This window comes from Semicossyphus pulcher, unplaced genomic scaffold, assembly GCF_022749685.1.
Source record: "Semicossyphus pulcher isolate SPU_LCO1_2020_fin unplaced genomic scaffold, fSemPul1.0.p SCAF_12, whole genome shotgun sequence".
Lineage (NCBI taxonomy): Eukaryota > Metazoa > Chordata > Actinopteri > Labriformes > Labridae > Semicossyphus > Semicossyphus pulcher.
The window spans coordinates 16,301,589-16,324,207 of NW_027211626.1; the positions used below are offsets into that span (position 1 = coordinate 16,301,589).

The following is a 22,619-nucleotide window of genomic DNA, read 5'->3' on the forward strand; positions in this document are numbered from 1 at the left end:
CTCTATCACCTACAGGAATTGCTTGTGTAAACTTTAATGTGTTTAATCCCCCACCGTTTTTTCACCTCCCTCGCTGTATGTGTGATGAAGCTGTGTATATGCCACAGCTGTATTGATGTTGTGTGGTGTGATATGCTGAATATAGATCTATTGTTAACACAATGTTAACACCTTTGGAGCGAGATATTGGGGGTGAGATATACAGTAAAACAAAGTCGCTACCTCTTTAAGTGTGAAGCTGTTGAACGCTGTGGGATTGTAAGGATGCACAAGCGGTTAGGTTTTCAGTTAGCAGGTGGGGCACTTTAACCCTGTAAAACAGACCAAACATTCAAACATGATTAAATACAAAACATTATTGCATTCATTGGGACATTTTATGGCAGTTACCATCCAGCCCTTCATTGTGTAAACACCCTTTTTCTTTCTGAGTGGGAATTGTATCCTTGAGGTGTGATTGACCGACTGTTCAGAGAGATTTGTGCTCAGCGTTGTCGGAGTAAAAGAAAGACATTGTACTGGATTAGCATTTTGGAAATAAGTTTAATCATTTTGCGGAAGAGAGTCTGATGAGTCGATCAATACTTACCTCATGTCGGTCCATGGCAAAGTGAAAGCAGAACTGTTCCAGAAGTAAGAAAATCTCATTCAAAATCCCATTTACTTTTTTATTTTAAGAATACAACGTGCCAGGACACTTTGTAAATTCTCAATGGGAGTTTTCCTGGCTAAATACAGGTCAAATGCATGATGATAAGTGATATTGACAATGCAACTCATAGGTCTTGTTGAAACACAGGGTATACTGTTACTTCTCGTTGCTTGTACAAACACTGCTTTCATCCATACTGAATAAAGCTTCTGTCTGACATAACGTCTGAAATATTTACTTGGAAGGCCCCTGTATGAACTTCTCCCACTCAGTCTGATGGGACTTTTTCTCTATCTGCTCCTCAGTACTCACTGAGAGCATCCAGGAACAAAGCCCCTCCATTCCCACTCATCAAAACACTTTACTTCCTATGCTTTATTCATGTGCGGCTTTGCGTTCTCTTAGCAGAAAGGCACTGTGGGAATCGTAGGAGATATGTTCAGCTCCATATAAGAGATGACTTCCTGGAAGTGGTCTGATGTTATTGTTTGTATTCTGCTCTTGTTTTGAAAGACAGCTAAGCATATTTATGTCGTGCTTTTTTCATCAAGTGAGTGGGAGGAGAAGGAAGGTCATAAGTTTAACTTCAACCCAAAATGTTCACAAGGGATCTTCCTTAGCCTATTCTAACAGGAAGTCCATCCTCTTCTTTTTCTCATACATTATTTCTTCTGTCATGTCCCCGATGTTCTGATGAAAGCCTTTTTTTTGGGTGTGTGGGTGTATTTTGCACATGTACCTGCTGAGCAATTCAAATAGTCTCTAAATATCTTTGTTAAGGTCTAGCTTAAAGAGAGTTTTGTTTTCATGGTTGTACTATTCGTCAGGCCCATCTCTAACTGGCATCCTTGTCACTGCAAACTCAATTGGCCTTATTATCTTATTATTAGTGTAACTTCACTAAGATGATGTAGGTTTTTAAGGACATAAGACATTAATTGAAATATGTATAAATCTAAATCTAGAAAACGCACGAGATTAAATATGCTTTGAATGCTGCTTTTTCTAGTTTGACCAACTTAAATAAACACACTAATCTTTGTGTAAATCCTCTCTTTGTCGCTCTGCAGGGCAGGACAAGTGGCGCTGCTGCGAGAGACGGACTCATGAAGCATGAGAGGGTGGAGCTGAGGCTCAGCTGACCCTTCCCCTTCCTTCTCCTCCTTTCCCCCCCGTGCTCCATTCGATCAGCACCTTCCCCCTCCCTTCCCCTCCTCTCTCCCCTTCCTGTCTCCCTCACCCTGTTTGGATCTCGCCTCCCCTCCTCTTTGCAAGCCTGAATCAGCCCTGCCCAATGTACTCCCCAGAGCAGGAAAACATCTCCACCACCGCCTCCACCAAAGTGCCAGTGAAGTACGGAGAGCTCATTGTGCTGGGGTAAGCAAAAAGCGAGTGAACTGCAGAACTTGAATAAGCATAAATGTACTGATTTGTACAATTCCAAATCGTGGAATATAAGCTCTAAAAGCAACATACCTGCTCAGCCCCAAACAAAAGATGAACTCTCTTACGTTCATCAGGTTGTCAGAGAAACAGGAATCTCACTTAATCATCATCTTGCTAAACTGCTGAATGTGTTCTATGTATTGGCTGTGATTGATTGTTCTGGTCGTTATTGGATCAATGAGTCATGGCTGATAATGGCTGGATGCACTGGTCACGGGTGTTTACTGTTCTAGCTCAGTCCGATGAGTGTTTCCAACACTCCCAGTGTCACACCACATGAATTCCCTCTGCTCATGGACCTGAAAATGGGACCCACCCTTGTGTATTTTCTGGTTTGAATTCTTTTGGTGTTTAGCCTGAGGACGGTCAACCAAATTTAACTCCTAGCCATAATTGTGACAATTTGCAATTTTGCAGTTTTTTGCTGTTTTAGCAATCTCCCAAAGGAATTTTTGTAAGAAACATTTAAGGGACTTTTTCCCCATGTTTTATGTGGATTTAAGCAATAGAATCCACCGTTTGTGCACAGTTAACGGAGAAAGCTGGGTTCTCCTGATCACAGAGTTGTACCGGCACAGGCCAAATAGTCTCGCTTGAATAAATACGGCTGATTATCTGTGAAGCCAAAACACTGAAAAAAGTTACCTCCATAACCTTCTCTGAACTTTTATTTTTGGGATGCTATTTTTACTGTTCTTGGCGTAGTACTGTACGTAGATAGCTTGCAATACAAATGAATGGGAGACAACAAATCCATGCTAATATAGCCTCTAGTTCTTCTGCGCCACCAACTACGTCAAACAACTGATTTTACAGCTCTGTCAAGCTGTCCTGCAGAAACACAGGGAAGACTGGCAAAAGGCAGGCATTATTTCACACTATGTATCTAACATTGTTAGATTTAAATTAACTTGATAATCAGCAGAAATTCCATTTAGCTATAAACCTAATTGTTTGTTTACAGAAAACCTCTACAGGGTTCATTTAAGGCGAAGAGTAAAAAATAAATTACTGCGATTCAGATGCAACTGAACATATTGCACCACACAATGTTTTGCATATTTGATGTGTCTATGTATTGTTCTTTTGTTAATGCTAAATACCAATGATGGACCATTATAATTAAAGTAATAACTTAAGAACAATGGAAACAGCGGAAGGAGAAAGAGGGTTATTGTTTTGGTTAAAGGCCGAAGTCTTGAGGGAATCCACCGGAAGGTTACACAAGTACTTTGATTGATCACTTAGCGAGTGTCTAATGCTCTTCCAGATAACAACATAAAAAAATGTTATGTATTTGTCCAGTGTCACAGAAGAGGACAAACTGATAGATTATTTAGCTAAGAGTTAGAATTTAGTATGTTTGGAACATGAAATTAACCCTGTTATTTGATTTATTACAAGATGAGATCAGTTTTTACCGGATACTCATCATTAACACTTTGGCAGTGTCTCCCTTCTCAAAACTACATACTCAGCTGTAGGAAAAACCCTCCACCCCTCCCCGCATCTTAAGCATAGAAGACAAATAACTGCACACACACACACACACACACACACACACACACACACACACACACAATCACGCAAACTTTCTCCAATAACAACTGACACTGAAGTACTTCCTTTATCCTTCTGCCTCCTGTTTATTCCCCAAAGGGCTATTCTGATCCACTCCCTGTCCCAGCCCACTCCACAGAGGAATGCAGATGTCGGAAAGACTCCTTACATGCACGCATACACACATACTTTTTCGTGCACGTACAACAAATTCACGCACGCGCGTACACACACGTTTTTCATGTCTCACTCAGACACACACACAGTTGGTTTCACAGCTGACTCACAGTTTGTTGTTCTGGGTTGTGTTGGAGCAGCATTGTCAGGGAGATGACCGTGGAAATTTTCCTCAGTGGAAAACTGCAGCGAGCAGTAAACTCAGTTTCATGCCTTTACAAGGGAGAACACCAGTTTTCCGTTTTGCTCGTCTTTTTCCGCTCCGAGTTCTTTAATTTAGGTCAGGCCATCCCTTTTTTTAAAGGCCAACAGGGGCACTTATTGCTGGAAGGCGTGAGTAGACACACTCTCTGCTGCAAGTAAGGTGGCTCTTAGTGTGGTTTACTTTGTGTTTAACCTCTAACCCTGACATTAGCACCATGCTACATCCTCTAACCTACTCTAGTGAAGTGACACCTTCACTGTATCACTTTGGAGTGTTAAGACTCAATATCCTATACAATATAAAAATATTTTTTTAGAGGGAGAACAGCTCAAGATTAGGAAAAAGGCAAACTTGTTGCAGTCGTTGTAGGCCGTTGACAGATTTTCCCTGAGCATTGCAATCCTTGATAATCCAACAGATTTCGGTTTCCCCCCAGATCATGATGTGTATATATATGTGGACGATAGTTCAGAAGTCCGAGTCAAAGCTAAACCTGGAAAACATGTAGCACAGTGTTGTGTCTGCCCCCCCCATACCTAACCCCAGTCAAATATCACCACGTTTAAAGCCCAGTAATGCTAATGGCCTAATCCAGAGGAATGCTGCAGTGTCTCTGGGGATGCTCAGGCGTTCTGGACATCCTCATGGCATTTTAAACAAGTGTGGGATTCCTTATTAACATAGCAATTGTGTGTCTCTGTGAATGTTTATGCTAATGCATTTTTCACATGTGTGGGTAGATTGTTCAGCCAGTGACCGATGCATAACAAGCTATGTTGCATTGGCAGAATATATTAATTAACAGTATACATACTGTGTATATTTGAAGAATGTCAACATCTATTTTGTCATTTAATATCACGCTGTAACTTCTACTATTTGTTTTCAGAATTGCATGTTAAAAAAAACAACTTCTGCCTGACTTTTTCCTACTTTAATAACCTTGTAATGTTAACACGTGTAAACAGACATCAGTAATCACACACACAACCTGCCTTTATGTCTCTGTAGGTGTATGATTGGTAGCTTGTTGCTGCACAAAGAGCATTACTTTAGTAGTGTTTTGAGGGGAAAAACACACGCATGTTGCTAATGTTGGGAAGTGAAGAATACAGTGTGTGTGTGTCTGTAATTTTTTCCTGACTCTGGACCCTGCGCCAATGTTTGAGCAACCTGTATATACAAACACATACTAACAGATGCTAACTGGTTGCTAACCTTTGGCCTTTTATTGTTTAGAGAATACTTGGATACACATTTGTAAACTCACACATTGCTGCTACCCATGGGGACTGCCAGCAGCATGTTGAGCTCTCTGCAGCAGACCGCCCTGCCCTCTCTCAGGATACGGGATAAACTTCACCATGGTTACTCTCTTGCCATGGTTACTCTTCCCAAAACGTTGCTGTGGCTCTGTTCCCTCACCATGGTTACACATAAACCCTCGCAGCGTCCTTTGATCCCGGCAGATCTCTCAGAGGAACATTTCGCTGCAGGCCGGGCGCGCTTACAACCTGTCTGCGCTGTCATTACTGGACTTCATGTTCACTACTTTAGAGACAACTTTTCAGACATTACACATGCGTCTGCATCCTGGTTTAATACAATGAACCCTTGTTTAGTGAGTTTTTATTTAATTGTGTTGTCCAGTAGAAGTTTATTCCTTCATTCCTGCTGTTGTGGAAATCTTTAAAAAGTTGGCTTTGAAAGGTTTGAGTAAAGAAACATGCGCTGAAAGTTTAAGAGAAGAAAATAAATCTTTTATTTTGTGCTTTTTTAAATTCAATTTGCTCATTTTCCCTCAAAGTGTTTAATTGTTTGTTGACACTTTTTAAAGAACAAGGATTTTACCTTGGATGGTTACAATGGAATGTATCGGATGAAACTAGATCTCCGATCATGTCCGTGCAGTGTGTTTCTCAGTTATCACATTGCATTTTCCTGCAGTCCAGTATAGTTGCAGTGTATCAGCATAGCGAGAGGAATCCATAACTTATGTGGCTTCTGGATGTCATAACAATGTTGAAGCAGCGAGCTGTGTTTATGCATGTGGTAGTGTTTATAAAGCTGTGGTTCTGTTAGCAGGGATATCACTTCACACTGGAACTGGCTTACTGTATCCAAAACATGTGTGTGCAATGAGGAACAAACACTTGTATGACCGCTGCATATTCAGAGGAAATCAGTGTTCTTGCATTTATACCCTGAAACACAAAGAACAGCTACAGTGTTTAACATATTGGCTTCTGTAGAAAATGTGCACAAACACACTGTTGATATACTGAACTGTATGATGATGAAGATCGTACTTTATATTAAGCAACACACACACACACGCGAACACACACATTCAGACACAGTCTCAGTGTTGTCTGGAGTCACAGAGACTCCATTCTGTACGAGGGAACGCCTCTGTTTATTCTCCTCTCCTCTACCATGCATCAGCCTAAATGAGACTCTTTGTGTGTTTATTTTCTCAGCCTTTCTGGGGTTGTGTTTGGAGGGCTTTGTTGTTTATGGGACATGATGTCCTTTGTGTTAAAGCATGTATGAAAAGTATAGGCTGCTGTTGTGTGTTCATGCGGGTGTGCGTGCTTGTATGTAGTCTAAGGGGCAAGGAGGGAGTGCACCAGAATGCCTCAAGCATTTTCTACAATGACTGTTTTTTTCCAGTGTGTTATACTGCTCCCCAGACAATAATGCCCCATTGTGTTCTTTATGTATGTGTGTGTTTATGTTTGTGTGTGTGTGTATGTATGTGTATGTGCAGGTACAATGGCTCTCTGCCCAACGGGGACCGCGGCCGACGTAAAAGCCGCTTTGCACTTTGTAAGAGACCGAAGGCAAACGGGGTGAAACCCAGCACAGTACACGTCGCCTGCTCTCCACAGGCAGCCAAGGTGAATCACACACACACACACACACACACACACACACAGAAACACACTGTACAGTATCATTTAGTCATCCCGGGGATCAGAAAAACACAGTCATCGAAACTCCTCACATCAGCAGTTTCAGCCCTTGAACTTGAACTGAAAGTTTATGTTGTAATTTATGTTTCAAGTGGGTTTCGCGGTTTTAGGATTCATAAAGCATATTGCAAACCCGAAGAATGACGAAGAAATACAAGCGTATCAGTAGGAGAGTACCACTTGTTTCTCTCCCTCCTAAAAATGGTTGTCTTAGTAGGTGTGTGATTGAGTTTGACTTGACAGCATCAAATAAAACACACCCAACTGATTGGATTTGGCCTGCGCTGCTCCGCCAAAAAGCTTTTGTGAAATTCTGTTTGCTTTATGTGCTGTAATATTAAAGTATTACAAGTAACACACACCCCATCAGGAGGACAGGGTTCAGCAGAGCCTCCCTGTGTTAGCAGAAAGCAGATACAAGCCTCTGTCGACATTTAAAAGCTATTTGAACGATGGTTTTTACGCAGCTTTTAACTGAAACATGCTGAGGGTTTATTGGAGCAACAAATGGGAATGGCCCAGCGGAAGGTAACTGAGCGACTCCTTGCAAAGACCAGGGAAGCACATGTGCATGTGTTTCCGTCGTCAGTTATAAAGCTGAGTAGAAATCCTGCAAAATCTGTTAAATGAAAAGTGGATGTAAGGGGCGTGTGTGTGTGTGAGAGAGGACCTTTGCTTTTTCAGTTTAACATCTGCACTTTATGGATTCTCTGTGGACACACACATTTGTACTCTAGCTTTCCCTCACTCTCACACACCCACACACACATACACACACAGGCCAGACTTTTAACTGCAGTAATTTAAAAAACCTGGAAGAGCGTTTGTCCTTTGGGTGGTCTTGACTGACCAACAACATGTTGAGGCTGTGCGGCGTCCAGCTAGTGACTACATAACTGGACCCCCCGCCCCCATGTGTGTCTATTCTTCTCTGTTGTCCCTCCTTTAGGATCAGTGAGCAGATGTCAGAGGTGTTTCTGCTATAAAGCATGCTCAGCTTCAGTCTTTGTATATATTCTACATGAAGGGTTTGATCTTCCTCCCTCTGTTTATCTTCTCTGTATTCACCCATATCATTCTTCTTTCCGTCCCCTCAGGCCATAAGCAACAAAGACCAGCACAGCATCTCTTACACTCTGTCTCGAGCCCAGACGGTGGTGGTGGAGTACACCCACGACAGCAATACAGACATGTTCCAGGTAACAGTCCTCTGCTTTTACCACCACGAGTGGAGTTTTACAACCAGTTACAGGCCTTCATTTTTTCCACTTCACTGCTGCACCCGCCCATACAGTGAAACAGGGGTTAGTTATAGAGCTGAACTTTAACAGGTTTTAGAGCAGAGTATTCAAACTGTGAGGTGCTGTTTTGTGAGTTAAAGGGGGAACACTGTTGATTGGCTGGTTATTTTAGTTGACTGTTTCCCAAAGTTATTCATATTTCTGTAGATGAAAAGTTAATTCTCATGAATTTTCTCAAACACAACCTTCTTTGTGGCTTGTTTACATCCCTTCTGTGAAATGTTATTTTACACCTTCTCTTTTGTTTGATGCATATTTCTCATAAATGGGAGAAACGCATCTTATTGACACATGCTTTACAGTCTGCATCAAATTTCATACTCTTCTGAGTCATAGCTGAAAAAATCAATACCAATTTGCAATATCCATTTTAAATCCACTTTCAAAAGAAATCCAGGAAATCTATGGTTAAGCTGCAAGAATTTCCTGCTAAAAGCTAATCAGGACACTTTTGATAATGTCAGTTCGCTAAGATGTAAACAAATATAGCTAACTGACCCATTGGTAATAATACATTTCTTGTTGTTAGTATCAATCAAAGCTCCACAACTTGGGGACTTTGGTTTCAAAACTTGTGTTGGAAGGCATGTTGCAGTCCTCTCAAAGTGTCAGACTGGGGAAACCCTCTGTAATCTAATTAGTATCAACAATGTAAGGATTATACCTCTTATAGTATGCTTGATTAACTTTGTGACAATGTTGATGTTCAGCATTTCTTTCTGAGGTGAAAACATGAACCTTGTAGTATTCATGTGAATATTTAGCAATATAGTTGTGTAGTTGTGTTCAAAGGGTAATATAACATGTTATTCATTCATTTTAAATGTTGTTCACACAGCATTTTTCACAATGTTTATCCAAAGTCATTTTGTTCTTTACTTGATTATAGCACTAACACTGAGGGAGCCTGTCCTATACTGTGATTACTGTGTATCAGAGGGGCGGTTAGCTGTCAGGGGCTGCAAAGTACCATCATATTGTCCTCAAGGTTATTATGGGTTTTGTGCAAGTAGCACTAGACGTGAAGCAGCTAAAAAGTTGTCCCCAAGGTTGTTTACCTACATGCATCCAAAATGCATCATTCTCGATATATTTCCGCTTTTAAAAAATTCCATATTGTTCATTTGCTGCATTCATTATTTTTATGACTTTGTCTTGTTGTTCTTGTTATTTAGTTGCTTTGTTGTTGCTTGAATTCATTTGTAATCTTATCTGAACGTTATTAGACACATTTCCATCTCTCTTCACCAGATCGGTCGATCGACAGAGAGTCCCATAGACTTTGTAGTGACGGACACGGTCGCCGGCAGCCAGAGCAACGCAGACACCCAGTCGGTCCAGAGCACCATCTCCCGCTTTGCCTGCCGCATCAAGTGCCAGCGCACGCCGCCTTACACTGCTCGAATCTATGCCGCAGGTTTCGACTCCTCCAAAAACATCTTCCTAGGGGTGAGCTGTGTTTCCTTTGGTGTTAGAGACCCATACAGTAACATAAAAAACAAACATCATGTTATTGTCGTGACAACTGAGGGGCAATGAAGATGATGTTCAAATAGCCCCTGTCCTGATCGAACCTTCCCATGTGTGTGGTATCCTCAGGAGAAAGCTGCTAAATGGAAGACGTCTGATGGTCAAATGGACGGGCTGACCACGAACGGCGTGCTTGTGATGCACCCTCGAAACGGCTTCACCCAAGATTCCAAACCGGGCGTCTGGAGGGAGATCTCGGTCTGCGGCAATGTCTTCACCCTGCGAGAGACCCGCTCAGCACAGCAGCGTGGAAAGATGGTGAGAAAAGATGCAAAGCACATAGCACAGCATTCGCTGAAGATGGTGCGTTCAGTGTGCTCTGAACATTCAAAGCAGAGATGCAACTTCTGAGGGCATTTATCTTTCACAGTCAGGGGGTTTTCACAGAACATTCTGAGATGAACTTTGCTGCTTTTGAAAGGAAACGTGCTTGTGAGACTTCAAAAGGGGAGAGCAGTTCAACATTTTTAAGAAAACAACATGAAAAAGAGGCAGGATGTGTTGGCAGAAACTGTCAACATTAAACCTGCAATAACTGATTTTTGACACAATTTTGACATAAGATCACTTTTTAAATTGATATGGAGTACCTGCTAGTAAACAGCTACTTTTTATAGGGGACCAGCAGTTATGGAGAAATATTATGATTGATTTGGAGTCCGTTAATGGCCACCATGCCGATGTAACTCTGTTTTTGGTCTCCACCAACACCTTAGGGAAAATGTTTCCCCTTTGCTCCTCCACCTTGTCACCTGATAGTTGCTATGTTTTTTTTAAACAGCTGCCTGCTGTGGCTTTAAGGGCCAGTTCACCAATTTTCAACCTCAGTCCTATCATGCCATTATGGGGAGCTAATGCCATTATGGTAGGAAAAAAATGCTATTTGGCTCTGTGCCTTTGGAGAACGCTATCCGCTTCTCCAATGGTCCCTGGAAACCCTCCGCCAGACATGTGTTACGTAGTCTAGCAGAGGCCAGGGAGCTCGCTAAACTCCACTTCCTCAATCTAGGACGCCCGCCTCCCATGTCATGTCTCGTTCAAAACCATCAGGTTTGAAATGTAGACAAGATTTTTTAGACAATCCACCGCTATATTCTCATCTTATTTCAGATCCTGTACCTCTCTGAGCCGTTGCCTGCAGCGATAGTGGTAGTATTTCACTCCAGCGTCTCTCTCTGGGCTGTTCCTTTTAGAGGGAGGGGCGCAATGCACATTGGGTATTGTTGGAATGTAGAATGGGCGAAACCACGAGCTGTTTGTACAACTTTATCCACAGCTATGGCACCAGTTTCAAATATTATTGCTCATATCGATTACAGAGAACACCAGCTCTGACTGACAGGGGCAAATTGCTCCTTTAAAACAACACTATGAGAGCTGTCACAGTGAGTCAAAACTGTAAAGAAAGCTCGACAGTGACATTAAACTAGCTATAGATTTGGGTAATAATTCTCTGTCGTCTCATCACTACAATCCAACCATCCGCTTCCTCACTCTCACACTCTCTCAGAATCTCTACTGACCCTGTCTCTCCGGCAGTGGGAGGTCAGTCTGAGCTTAACATCACCAGGAGGTTATCCGGATGCCGTCTCCATGGAAACAGGGCTGGCTGTTAGAGCGGTGTGTAACAGGACCTTGAAAGGGGATCCTCTAGCTGACATCAGAGCCTCTCAGCCAATCACAACACTCCCTCTGTCACATCAGCGTGGCCACCTGTGGCATTTGTCTTACTGGATTCATGTTGTTAATGTGTTTAATTAGGTCCCTGTTTTTCTTACCTCCCACATTGTACACATCATCAACCCAAGCACACAGCCAACGTGTCCTCAGTAACAATAAGCCGTCTCTTTATCTAGTGTCCCACCTGTTTTAAAGTCTCTCCAGTGCAGCACAAATTAACAGCTCTCTTATCTCCACCTGCCCTTTACCATCCCGAGAGTTAACAGCGTGTGCATTATCCACCTCTACAGAACCCACTCATTATTTCACAGTTGATTGACAATTTAGATAGTCGGCTATGGGAAAGCACCTCCTTTCATTATGCACGGTGATGGAACATGATGGGTTTTATTGTCATGCTGAACGCGCACACAAGAGCGAACCAGTCAGAGGAGCCTCTGTTGTTCTGGTGGATGGTGATACTGTCACAGAGATGATTTGACATTTTTAGATACAGTTTAAAAGATGAGTTTGTGTTCTTGGAACTATTATGCATTGTTGAAAAAACAATGCGTCTGCAAGAGAGAATATGAATGCTCTGTAAATGTTCAACTTTCACAGAAAATCTGAAACTAAGAAGATACATTTAAAACATATTCATATATTTTTCTGTATTTCTGCTCCTTTTTAAAAAAATGTACATAGAAATCACAGTTCTTATTACAGTTTACAGTTCTCTAGCTAAGTAGATGAGGTCATCACTTTGTTGTAACCCATTAGATGGCGACGTGGTCAGACACAGTGGTCAGGCGCGTCTGTGCTGTCGTTGTTTGTATAAAAATGACAATAAAGATATAACTATCTGTCATATTTGCATAGCTTAAATACAGTTTTGAATGGATTTGAATGACCATCACTGGTAAAAGTGCACTGCTAACATGAAGGTTGCCGTCTAGATAGCTGAGTAGCTGGTCGGGTACAGCATACTTAAAAACATGTACATTTATGTGCTGGTGTGTTTTTCCTCTTAAATACCTGTATTACGCTTTGTGGCCATGAAATTAAAGCTACAGTGCTAGTTTGTGTACTGTGTCGTGTCCCTGCCTGAGCTCAGCCTTCTAGCGGCAGGACCTCCTGCCCCTGATAGGATTATCATCATCTGCATCATCATTAACTTTATTTCAGTCACATTTGTCTTTATCAATTCCACATAAACTATTAACAACATCTTGAACAGCAGAGACATTATTTTGAATTCCAGAAAAGGTGACTAAATATAATTTCAGTTGGACAAACTTCTCTCTGCTTTATAATCCATTGTAATGTATCCCCTCCCCTCCCCCTCAGAGCTTTTGCAAGCACACAGCTCTCTAAATTGGATAAGTGCCCCGCATTCATGAAGGTTAACAGCTGAAGGACTTTCTGATTGAGTACGGGGGAAAAAAGTCGTCTCAGCAAGTTTGCCAAAACGCTTTCTGGTCTAATTCCTGTGGATGTGCGTTAATAGAAAAACCGAGGAGTGCTTAAAATCAGTTGTTTGTAATCTTACTTGTCCTTATTTTGTTTTTAAAAGTACAAATAATGAGGAAAACATGACACCCACTGAGAGAAAAAGATTTAGGCCTCATTTAGGAGGAGGTGTAGGTTATTCTAAAGCTTCAAACAGCAGGTGATATTCATGGTTTATGTGAGTATGTGAGGTAAAGATAAATCATGTGCAGCTTCATTTCTGTCTCTTTGGAGAGAGTCACTCAGCCTTGCCAGCAGGGCAGCTGGTTGCCCTTCTGCAGTTAGACACAAGGTTGATGCCAGCGTAATTAAGAATATCTTACAGTGCAGTATACACACACACACACACAGGGAGCCTGCTGTGGGGGCTGTAGTGAAGTATAATAAATGACAAGAGTTTAGTTCCTGAGCTCCTGCTGTGTTTAATAAACCTTTTTGTGCTGATAAATGATTCCCTTCTGTGTAATTAAATTATAACTATGTCGAAGCTGAGAGCGTGGGGATGTTTACATGGATTGAATCGACCTGGAGCGCTCAGTTCGTTAATATTGAGTGTGCTTATTGATTGATCAGACAAAACCCTATTTCATAATTTTTATCTTTGGTGTTATTGATTAGAGGAGCAGCCTCGGGACACAGAAGTTGCTTGGGCCAATCTGAGCAGGAGGGGGAAAAACAACAACTGTTACCCTTGAGCGGGACACTGAACTCTTTTCCGTTCCAGTTGAGCAGCTTGTTGGCCAACAGCAGAACGGTTGTGGTTTATCTGGGTGAGAAAAAGGGCATTACTTACATACAGAGCACGTGTGCGCTCAGTGAACCTTCACGGGGATACATGGAGGTTAAAGACTGTCACCATGAGGGACGGATGAACCCATGGCAGAGAGTGACCTCAGCAGCAGCATTTGTACAACTGACCTCACTGAAAACCAAGGGAGAGTCCCCTCCTCTCATCTGTGAATCACTTGTTTTCTAAATAGTGTATTTTTTCCCTTATTCGTCCTCTGTTTTCCCTCCCTCTATGTTGTCCTAACGTGGAATTCCCCTCTCTGTCCGATCGGACCGAGCCTCAAGACGCCACTTTACTCAATTTTCCATCAGCTTTCTTTCCGGCCCCCCCCTCGTTGTTCTACTAATTTCCTCATGTCATCTTGCCTCCAGCTGTCAGTCCCGGAACCACACATCTGTCTGAAGGACGAAAGGAAAAAGTGTTACACTGCCTCCTACTGTAGTCAGACGAGTACTGCGAACATCAGGCTGCAATCACACATGCATCCATATATTCTTTTAACTGCTTTTCCTATTCAGTGTCATGGTGGGGCTGGAGCTGTCCCAGCATGCATTAGGTGAGGGGTGTGGGGTGTGCACACAGGACAAGATGCTAGTCCATTACAGAGGCTGGAATTAGAACAATATATTAATGATCCTGAAAGAAATGAAAAATCAGCTGCAACATTTTTGTTTAAAAAATCAATATATTTGAAGATTCTGACTTTTTAAAGACGAAGATCAAAATATTTAAAGAGGAAATTAATTATAATCCAAAAAGGATTGCATCCCTAAGATTGTCATTTCACAAGGCTAGGTTTGCACTAATATTCGGGTTCCCATGTTGAGCATGTTGACAGAAACAAGTCTGGAATAAGCTAATAAACTGAAAAGTCACTGTATGTATTATAGTTATTTTTAGCCCAGCCAGCAGTGGGGCTCCAGGCAGCGAGGGGGGGTCAGTCACGCAATGTCACAACAAATATCACTGAAGATGGATTTGATTTGAAATGTTCCACAGACGTTCATGGTCCCCACTGGGTTTGATTTGTTCTGACCTTTGAGATCTCCTGACTTTATCGAACAGCATCATGAAGTTTTAGGTTTGTTGTGACAGACGTTCATGTTTTCCACTGGATGAAATGTAATCAGGACTGGAGTTTCTATTTGGGGAGACGTCATGTCCTCTGTATTTTTAATTTAACCTGAAACAGTCATGGTGTAGTATCTCATATCTGTGACCTCTGTCTGTTCCAGGTGGAGACTGAGAGTCAGGAGCTGGTCGACGGCTCTCTCATCGACCTCTGCGGCGCGACCCTCCTGTGGCGTACCGCTGAAGGCCTCGCGCGCACTCCCACCCTCAAGCACCTGGAGGCGCTGCGGCAGGAGATCAACGCGGCGCGCCCGCAGTGCCCAGTGGGCTTCAACACGCTGGCCTTCCCCTCCATGCGGCGCAAAGACACGCCGGACGAGAAGCAGCCCTGGGTCTACCTCCAGTGCGGCCACGTGCACGGCTACCACAACTGGGGCAACCACCGCGAGGAGAGGGAGGGCCGCGAGGGCCGGCTACGCGAGTGTCCCATGTGCAGAGCAAAAGGGCCATACGTGCCGCTGTGGCTGGGCTGCGAGGCGGGGTTTTATGTAGACGCCGCCCCACCCACTCATGCCTTTAACCCCTGCGGCCATGTTTGTTCGGATAAGACGGCAGCCTTCTGGAGTCAGATCCCGTTGCCACACGGCACGCACACCTTCCACGCCGCCTGCCCGTTCTGTGCTCAGCAGCTGACTGGTGAGCAGGGCTTCGTCAGACTCATCTTCCAGGGACCCCTCGACTAGCAGGGGACGCTTCCCAGCATCCTTTGGGTGAGGCGGAGCGGGGAGTGATTTTGTTTGGACCTGCATTGAAAACGGGGAGCTCCCCGGATTAGTTTTCTTTCCTCTGCAGTTAAGATAAAAACTTTTTTCTGGACCTTTTGTCTCTTTCTCATATTTAAGTGACCTTTGTATTGCTTTTTCATGAATGACAACAAAGATTTCTATATTTTCATGTGAAACCAGAGACACAAAAACCAAACAAAGAACACTGCTGGGTAAACCTTTTGTTTGTTTCTTGGAAAGAACTTTCAACAACAGTATTTTCAAAGTTGATAACATACCGTAGTGCAAACATACGGTTTCTGTTCATGTTTATTGTTGCAATATACACCTGTGTACATCTCTTAGAGCTAATTTAAACAAAGATGTTTATTTATGGCCCGAGAACCATCGCTTCATGCTTTATCTGTCAGATACTTCAAGACTATTTAGCATTTTAATTTGAAAATACAGTATATTGTTGATCAGATATAAAGTTCTAGGTGTGATCTGAGGGTTTCGTTCTGTGTCTGTCCCTCCATGTTCCCCCCTCAGATCTGTTTGTTGTATTTATAACCCCCCAGCCCCCCCGACATGCTCTCACTCTGTGTGTTAACCCTTCAGTTATTCTCCTCTCTCATTAGGCATCACCACGGCCTTTTCACATTCAAAGCAATAGATTTGGAACGGACACCTCCTAATGCATTATGGGAAGTTGAGTCTTCTAGGCTTGTTTCTGTAACGCCCAGACAGCCTGAGCGACTGCTCCCGCCCTTTAAAGTCCGAGTGAAACGTTTCTGCTGGTGAGTGGGTCTTTTCAGATCACTGGTTAGCCATGATGCCCCAGCAATGTAGCTACACACACACACACACACACACACACACACACACATATACACACACACTGTAACCGGACCAGGTCAAATACGTTTTATCATATTTAAAGTGGAAAGGAACTGATGGTACATTAATAGAGAGTATAGATGTCTGCAGCAGTTTATTCTGCCTGTATGCTGTCATGCACAGTTACAGCAGAAATAATGATCAATAATTTACCAGATTGAGTATTCTGATCAGTATTAGTCTTTGCATTCAGCTGAGAGATAAATAATAACGTTTTGACTGACTGTTAAAATTAAATTAAAACTTAAGCCAGTCAGCCCATCAGAGGCTGACATGTTTTATTTTGAAAAACACTGATTTCCTGTGTGGTTTAGGCTTGATTTTTAAATACTAGTCATGTTTCGTGGAGCCATAGTGAGTTAGAAAGGGAGGCTTGAGGCTGTTCACCTAAACTGTAACAGTGCAGGAAGCCTCAGCCATCCGATGCATTAAGCAAGCAACAAAGACAACTGTAGCTGTTAGACTCAGGTTAGATGCACACGAACACACATGCAGGGCTTAGAGCTGCAGAATTCTCCTTGCGGGTGTGTGTGTACTCATCAGAGCTTCATGGATTTGTGCTTTCCAAATAGCATTTTTAAGTAGTTCAGATGGGATGACGAGCTCTTCAATTGTGAGAACAAAATATCAGGAATGCCTCTTTATGAGTTTTTATCTTTTGTAGACTGACATTATGATGATCGTTGTTATGTTTGTGTTCAAGTCTACGCTCATAACACTCACCCAAAATTGTACATTTAAAGAGAGGAATTGACAGTGTCTTAACAATTAGTCAGGGTTTTAATTTGTGGGTCTAAATTAAGTTTATAGCTAGATGTTTTCATCGACAGTGCAATTTGAGATGAATTTGGTTTTAATGTATCCTGTTTAAAAGTATTAACCACAGATAAAGGTCTACAGTTTAAAGCTCCTGTGAGGAGTTTTTTGCTGGTTATGAAACAGACTGAAATTAATTCAGATGACTCTATATGAGCTACAAAAGCAAACCAGACCATCAGCTGTTATTTCTATATAGTTATTTTTAATGGCTGAAACCGCTGGTGGGGGGTAGGTGTCAGACAAAGCGATTAACTGCACGCTGCCTTTGTTTACATTTCCAGGGCAAACTTTTAAAGTGAGTGATTCTTTGTTAAAAATCACCACTTGTACAGGACAAAATCAGCAAAGAGGTAAGAGGTACGGCTTTGTCCACAGGGGGCGCCAAAATCAACACAAACAGAAAGATCCTCACAGGAGCTTTAAAACAACAGAAAGAAACTGTTCACCACAACTGACTATCCACTCATGACTTAACATTATATAGGGATTTCAATCTGATCTAATCTTTTTTATTATCAAGAGAGATATGATTTTATAAAATATATTTTTTAGGATATATTTTATGCCTTCAATAGATAGTCATTAGAAAGATGACATAGTGGAGAACGACTTGCAAACAAACATCAAATACCGGACGTGAACCAAAGATGTTGCAGTTTCTGGTCTGCGCCTCAACCTGAGGACCATGACTTTGATTTTAACTGAAATCATTATGCAAGATTTAGCTGCTATAATGACAGCAAATTAACTCAACTGTAAATGTTGGAGGACCCAATTAACAAGCTAGAAGCTTCTTAATTTTTTATTAATTTGTTAGATTTCTTGATACATGCATCTTAAAAGTTTAAAATTATGTATGCAAAAATACAGCTATACATAACCCAACAGCACTTTTTGCATCCTAAAAAAAATTATCTGACATGGTGAATAATCTAATTTAAGACAGAAACAAGAAGGTTAATCTATGACAGTGAAGCTAAGGAAGATAATGTGATATGATGGAGATTGAGAACAGCTAGACAAAACAAGTGCAGAGAGGACAGTCCTGATATTTTGTGAAAGCACAAATCCTCCCAGAGCTCTGCTGGTGCTCACAACACATCCTGAAACGTGACCAGTTCCCTCGTGCAGCCGCAGTCTGTCTAAGAAGAACGAGACACACACTCAAACTGTAGAAACTTCCCTCAGTGAAGCTGCTTCACTGATCAGAGTCACTTCCAAGCTGTTCTTCAGTAGAAACCCAGCATCTATAGGCATCAGTGGTGTGTGTGTGAAGTGTGCGTGTGTGTGAGAGAAAGAGAGATTGTAATTTAAGCTTAGGATGATTGTACGTGTGCAGTTTTTCAGTCAAGGATCACATTCATCACCCCAGTGCTCGGACTGCAACACACCAACTCGCCTCAGGGAGAAAAACAATGACCTGTGTCACATCTACACACACACAAACACACACACATTGTTAAGGTCTTCTGAGGATACCTCATAAGGAAAAAGTATATTCTGGATTTAAACTTTTGAGTCCTGAATCTCCCTCACCAACTTTTGTGTCCGTGTCTCTCTCTGTGGATTAAGTGTGTGAGTAAGGGCTTCACTCCGTCTCTGTACTGTTATTACAACCCTGTTTTTTTTTTACACAAACACACAGTCTGTCTCATCTCGCCTCCCTTCACTCACTCTTCATCTTCTCCTGTCTGGATCTCCTCGTGCTCGTACAGGCGAAAGCAAAGAATGTTTCCAGCAAACACTTTTTGTAACAACTTTAAACAATAAAGTGTAAAAGTGACACATTTCACTGTGTGCAGGCTTTTATTTGCATCAGCAGCTTTATATGAAAAACAACAAAAACATTTGTTTAGCTGCTTAGAAACTGTAAAACGGAGAAGAAAACTCAAAGTGAACACCAGTGGACACCACACCCTATTTTTGTTTTTTGCAAGCAAACAATGGCTTTATCAAGATCTGAGTAATCAACACCAGCCTGTGTTGAAATGCATGTTACACAGGTGTTGATGTTCTCCCCACTCCACTCTTCTGAGAATGAACTGACTGGAACAAGTTGAAGTAAAAACAGCTGAATGCTGTTTAGTTTCCTGCCGTTATCAAGCATGAACACCTTCAGCTTGCCTTTCAGCTGGGGGCCCTGTTAGATTTTATTTTACTGCCCATTGCGACTTTTATTGGGTGAGGTCACCACAAGCGCACGGCTGATGTCATTGTGGTCGGTTGTGTTATTTGTTCATTTCCTATATCCTATCCTATCCTATTCCCCTATATATTTTTTGTCATTATAATAAGAAACTTTTTGAAGTATGACTGTTTAAAAAAAAAAGATTTAATATCTCAAACTTAATTACTTTTTTAAAAACCCAAAACAATAGATTTAGAGACTGGAGAGCACGACTGCCCACTGCGGTGCACGTACTAGGGGTGGGCGTATCGATCTAAATATCGATAGTATCGATACCAAGGTGAGTATCGGTATCAGATCAATACTAGCGTGATGATAATAGAGATCCAGCATTAAGCAATGTTTTTCACAGGGTTATTGGTGATCAGAGAGGCAATTTTAGCAAACTGATTAAACTATTATCATAAATTCAGCCAGTTGAAAAAAAATCTTCATTGTTTAACTGGAACTCATATACACTTATATAAAGATATATACCTCAAACCTGAAATATGAATATGGCTGAATATAATCACCCTTCAGTAAACTGTTGAAGGAAAACTAGCATTCCTATTTAGGCTACATGCAGATTACAGTTACAGACTTATTATCTAAATCATTCTGTTTTTTCACCTAGATAATTCACAAAGAGCCGTGGATATCACAAGGAGCATTGCTGAGATGACCGTGAAAGACCTACAATCCCTCTTTGTGGTTGAACAGGAGGGTTTTAAAAGTTTAATGAAGACACTTATTTGTGTGCACTTTATTTGCCTAAAATATTTGTCCTGTGTTTTATCATAATCATAATCATAATCAACTAACTAAAGATAAAATCACAAAATTATTCAATGATAATGACATTTCAAGTAAAAGGTATCGGTATCGGTATCGGTGATACTCGCCCTTTGTTTACTTGGTATCGATAAACACAAGGCTAGTATCAACGATACCAAAATTCCCAGTATCGCCCACCCCTAGCACGTACTCCTTTATGACGCTGTGTTGTTCTTTCACTTTGGCAGGGGTCTTAGTGTAAACATCTTGCCATCTAAGGATGGAAATCCAATGTATGTGAATAAACTGGTTTGTCTTCATAACACTGTGGCTCCATCACACATACAGACTGACCTGATTTTCACAACACTTACTTATGGAAACTAATTCTAAAATAAAATCGGCATGGCAACGTATTAAAAACTTTATTTATTGGAATGGTAATATTCAGTGTTGGAAGAGGTATTGAAATCATAAGTTAAAGTAGCAATACAATAATATAAAAATATTCCTTTACAAGTAAATGTCCTGCATTCAAACAACAACATGTATCAAAAGTACTATTAGCGACTGTCAGATATTATTGTTCATTATTATTGATGTATCAATGTACAAGCAGTACACTAATGTTGTCGCTGATCAAGATGGAGCTTATACAATCTAAATTTAATCATCAAGCAACCACTCTAACAAGTAGCATTGAAATGAATAAACTCGTGGCACTGCAGTTTATGTTGAGTTGATCCCAAAAACATCGTCCTGGACAAGACCAACATGAAGGGTTGCTCAAATGAGGCAAGACAAGAGGCATCACCAACTACAACTGTCAGTCAGACAGTCAACGTACAGTCATAGTTGTTGTGATCTGGAGGATAGAGCAATAGAAGTAAAACTGCACGGTGAACAGAATAAGCAATCAGCATGGAAATTAACAAAGCTCTACTGGGGTGCCTCCAGGCCTTAATCCTTTATTCAAATACAATGTTGAAATTGACCAACTGGGTCAAATTGCTCAAATGTTCTCCTTGTAAAATTGTAATATAACCTTAAAAGAACTTATGTCGCCTGAATTTTATATAGGAAAAGTTTCGATGACCAAAATTAGCCCCAAGTGTAAACGTTTTGTGCGAGTCCTCAACAAAAGTGTGACGTATGACCAAAGAAGGGATCAAAAGGGAACGCCCCAATAGTCCTCCTTGTAATGTTTCAATGTGAGCATAAAATAAGTAGAAAGTCTCAAATTATTATATGACGAATTTGACCAATATACAGATGTTCAGATTAAGTCCTCAAAAAAACGTATTTATACGACCAACAGGGGACCACACGAGAGCATTTTATTTACGTCCCATTTGTCCTCGTTTCAGTGTGTGTGTGTGAGTTTATATATCCCCCTAAAGAACAATAAGGACAGCTATTATATGGCCAACTTAGACCCTAAAGCAATATTCTTGATGATTAAGTCATCAACTAAACTGGTTTATATGACAAACAGGGGACCATAAAGGTACAGCTCTATAATGTTGCCATGTGACCATAAAATTACCAACATTGAACGTCCCTCTAAAGTCATAAAGGAAACATTAATATATGACCAACTTAGACCCATGTCCCAAGGTTCTGATTAAGTCATCAACTAAACTGTCTTATATGACAAACAGGGGACCATGCAACGTCACCATGTATATGTAACGTCCCACTAAAGTCTTAAAGGGACGTATATTTAAATAATATTCCCCACTGCTTCTATGAATGTTTTGGATGTTTGCCACCTCAGTGAACTTTGAGAGAACATTACGCACTATGCCTGGCCCCCAGAAAGTCCCATCCCTGCGTGAGTTTTACCACATCATGGCATGTAGAACAAGCATTTCCAGATTCTTCAGCCGATAATGTTGAAACAGTTTACTGGAAACATCTCTATCAGTACAGAAGGCGTGGCATGGTGGGTCAGGGTACCGCTAACCTTTCGGTTTTGCATGTGTATAAGAGAGACTGTATATAGGAGAGTTTGTACATTGCTGTAACTTCCTGCAGAAGCGTTTTAAAGATGGCAAATTACTCAAACCAAATCAGCACAAATCGCACACTGGCAGGATTGATGCTGTCTGCCTACCAGGAGAATAAGTATTCACTTGGTGCTTGGGACATCACACAGCAGAAATGCACAAGAGTCTATCAGGGAGCTGTCGTCACCGGAGATTATATTGTGGTTGGCAGAGGCGGAAGCTGTGAGACGTCTACAAGTGTCCAGAGCTCAACTCAAAAATTCACAGCGGGAAAAAAGGATATGAGAGTCCAAGCAGTTGTGATAGAC

The 22,619-nt window shown here is 41.5% G+C and overlaps 1 protein-coding gene across 1 annotated transcript; it reads left to right on the forward strand.

The window, feature by feature from the left end:
- Window positions 1-1,781: 1,781 nt before the first annotated feature.
- Window positions 1,782-17,260, forward strand: peli1b (pellino E3 ubiquitin protein ligase 1b). Its single transcript, XM_069659000.1, has 6 exons — window positions 1,782-2,029; window positions 6,811-6,940; window positions 8,113-8,214; window positions 9,568-9,765; window positions 9,916-10,104; window positions 15,040-17,260. Exons 1-6 carry the CDS (start codon window positions 1,947-1,949, stop codon window positions 15,616-15,618), a joined length of 1,281 nt encoding a protein of 426 aa, XP_069515101.1. The 5' UTR covers window positions 1,782-1,946; the 3' UTR covers window positions 15,619-17,260.
- The last annotated feature ends 5,359 nt before the right edge of the window (window positions 17,261-22,619 follow it).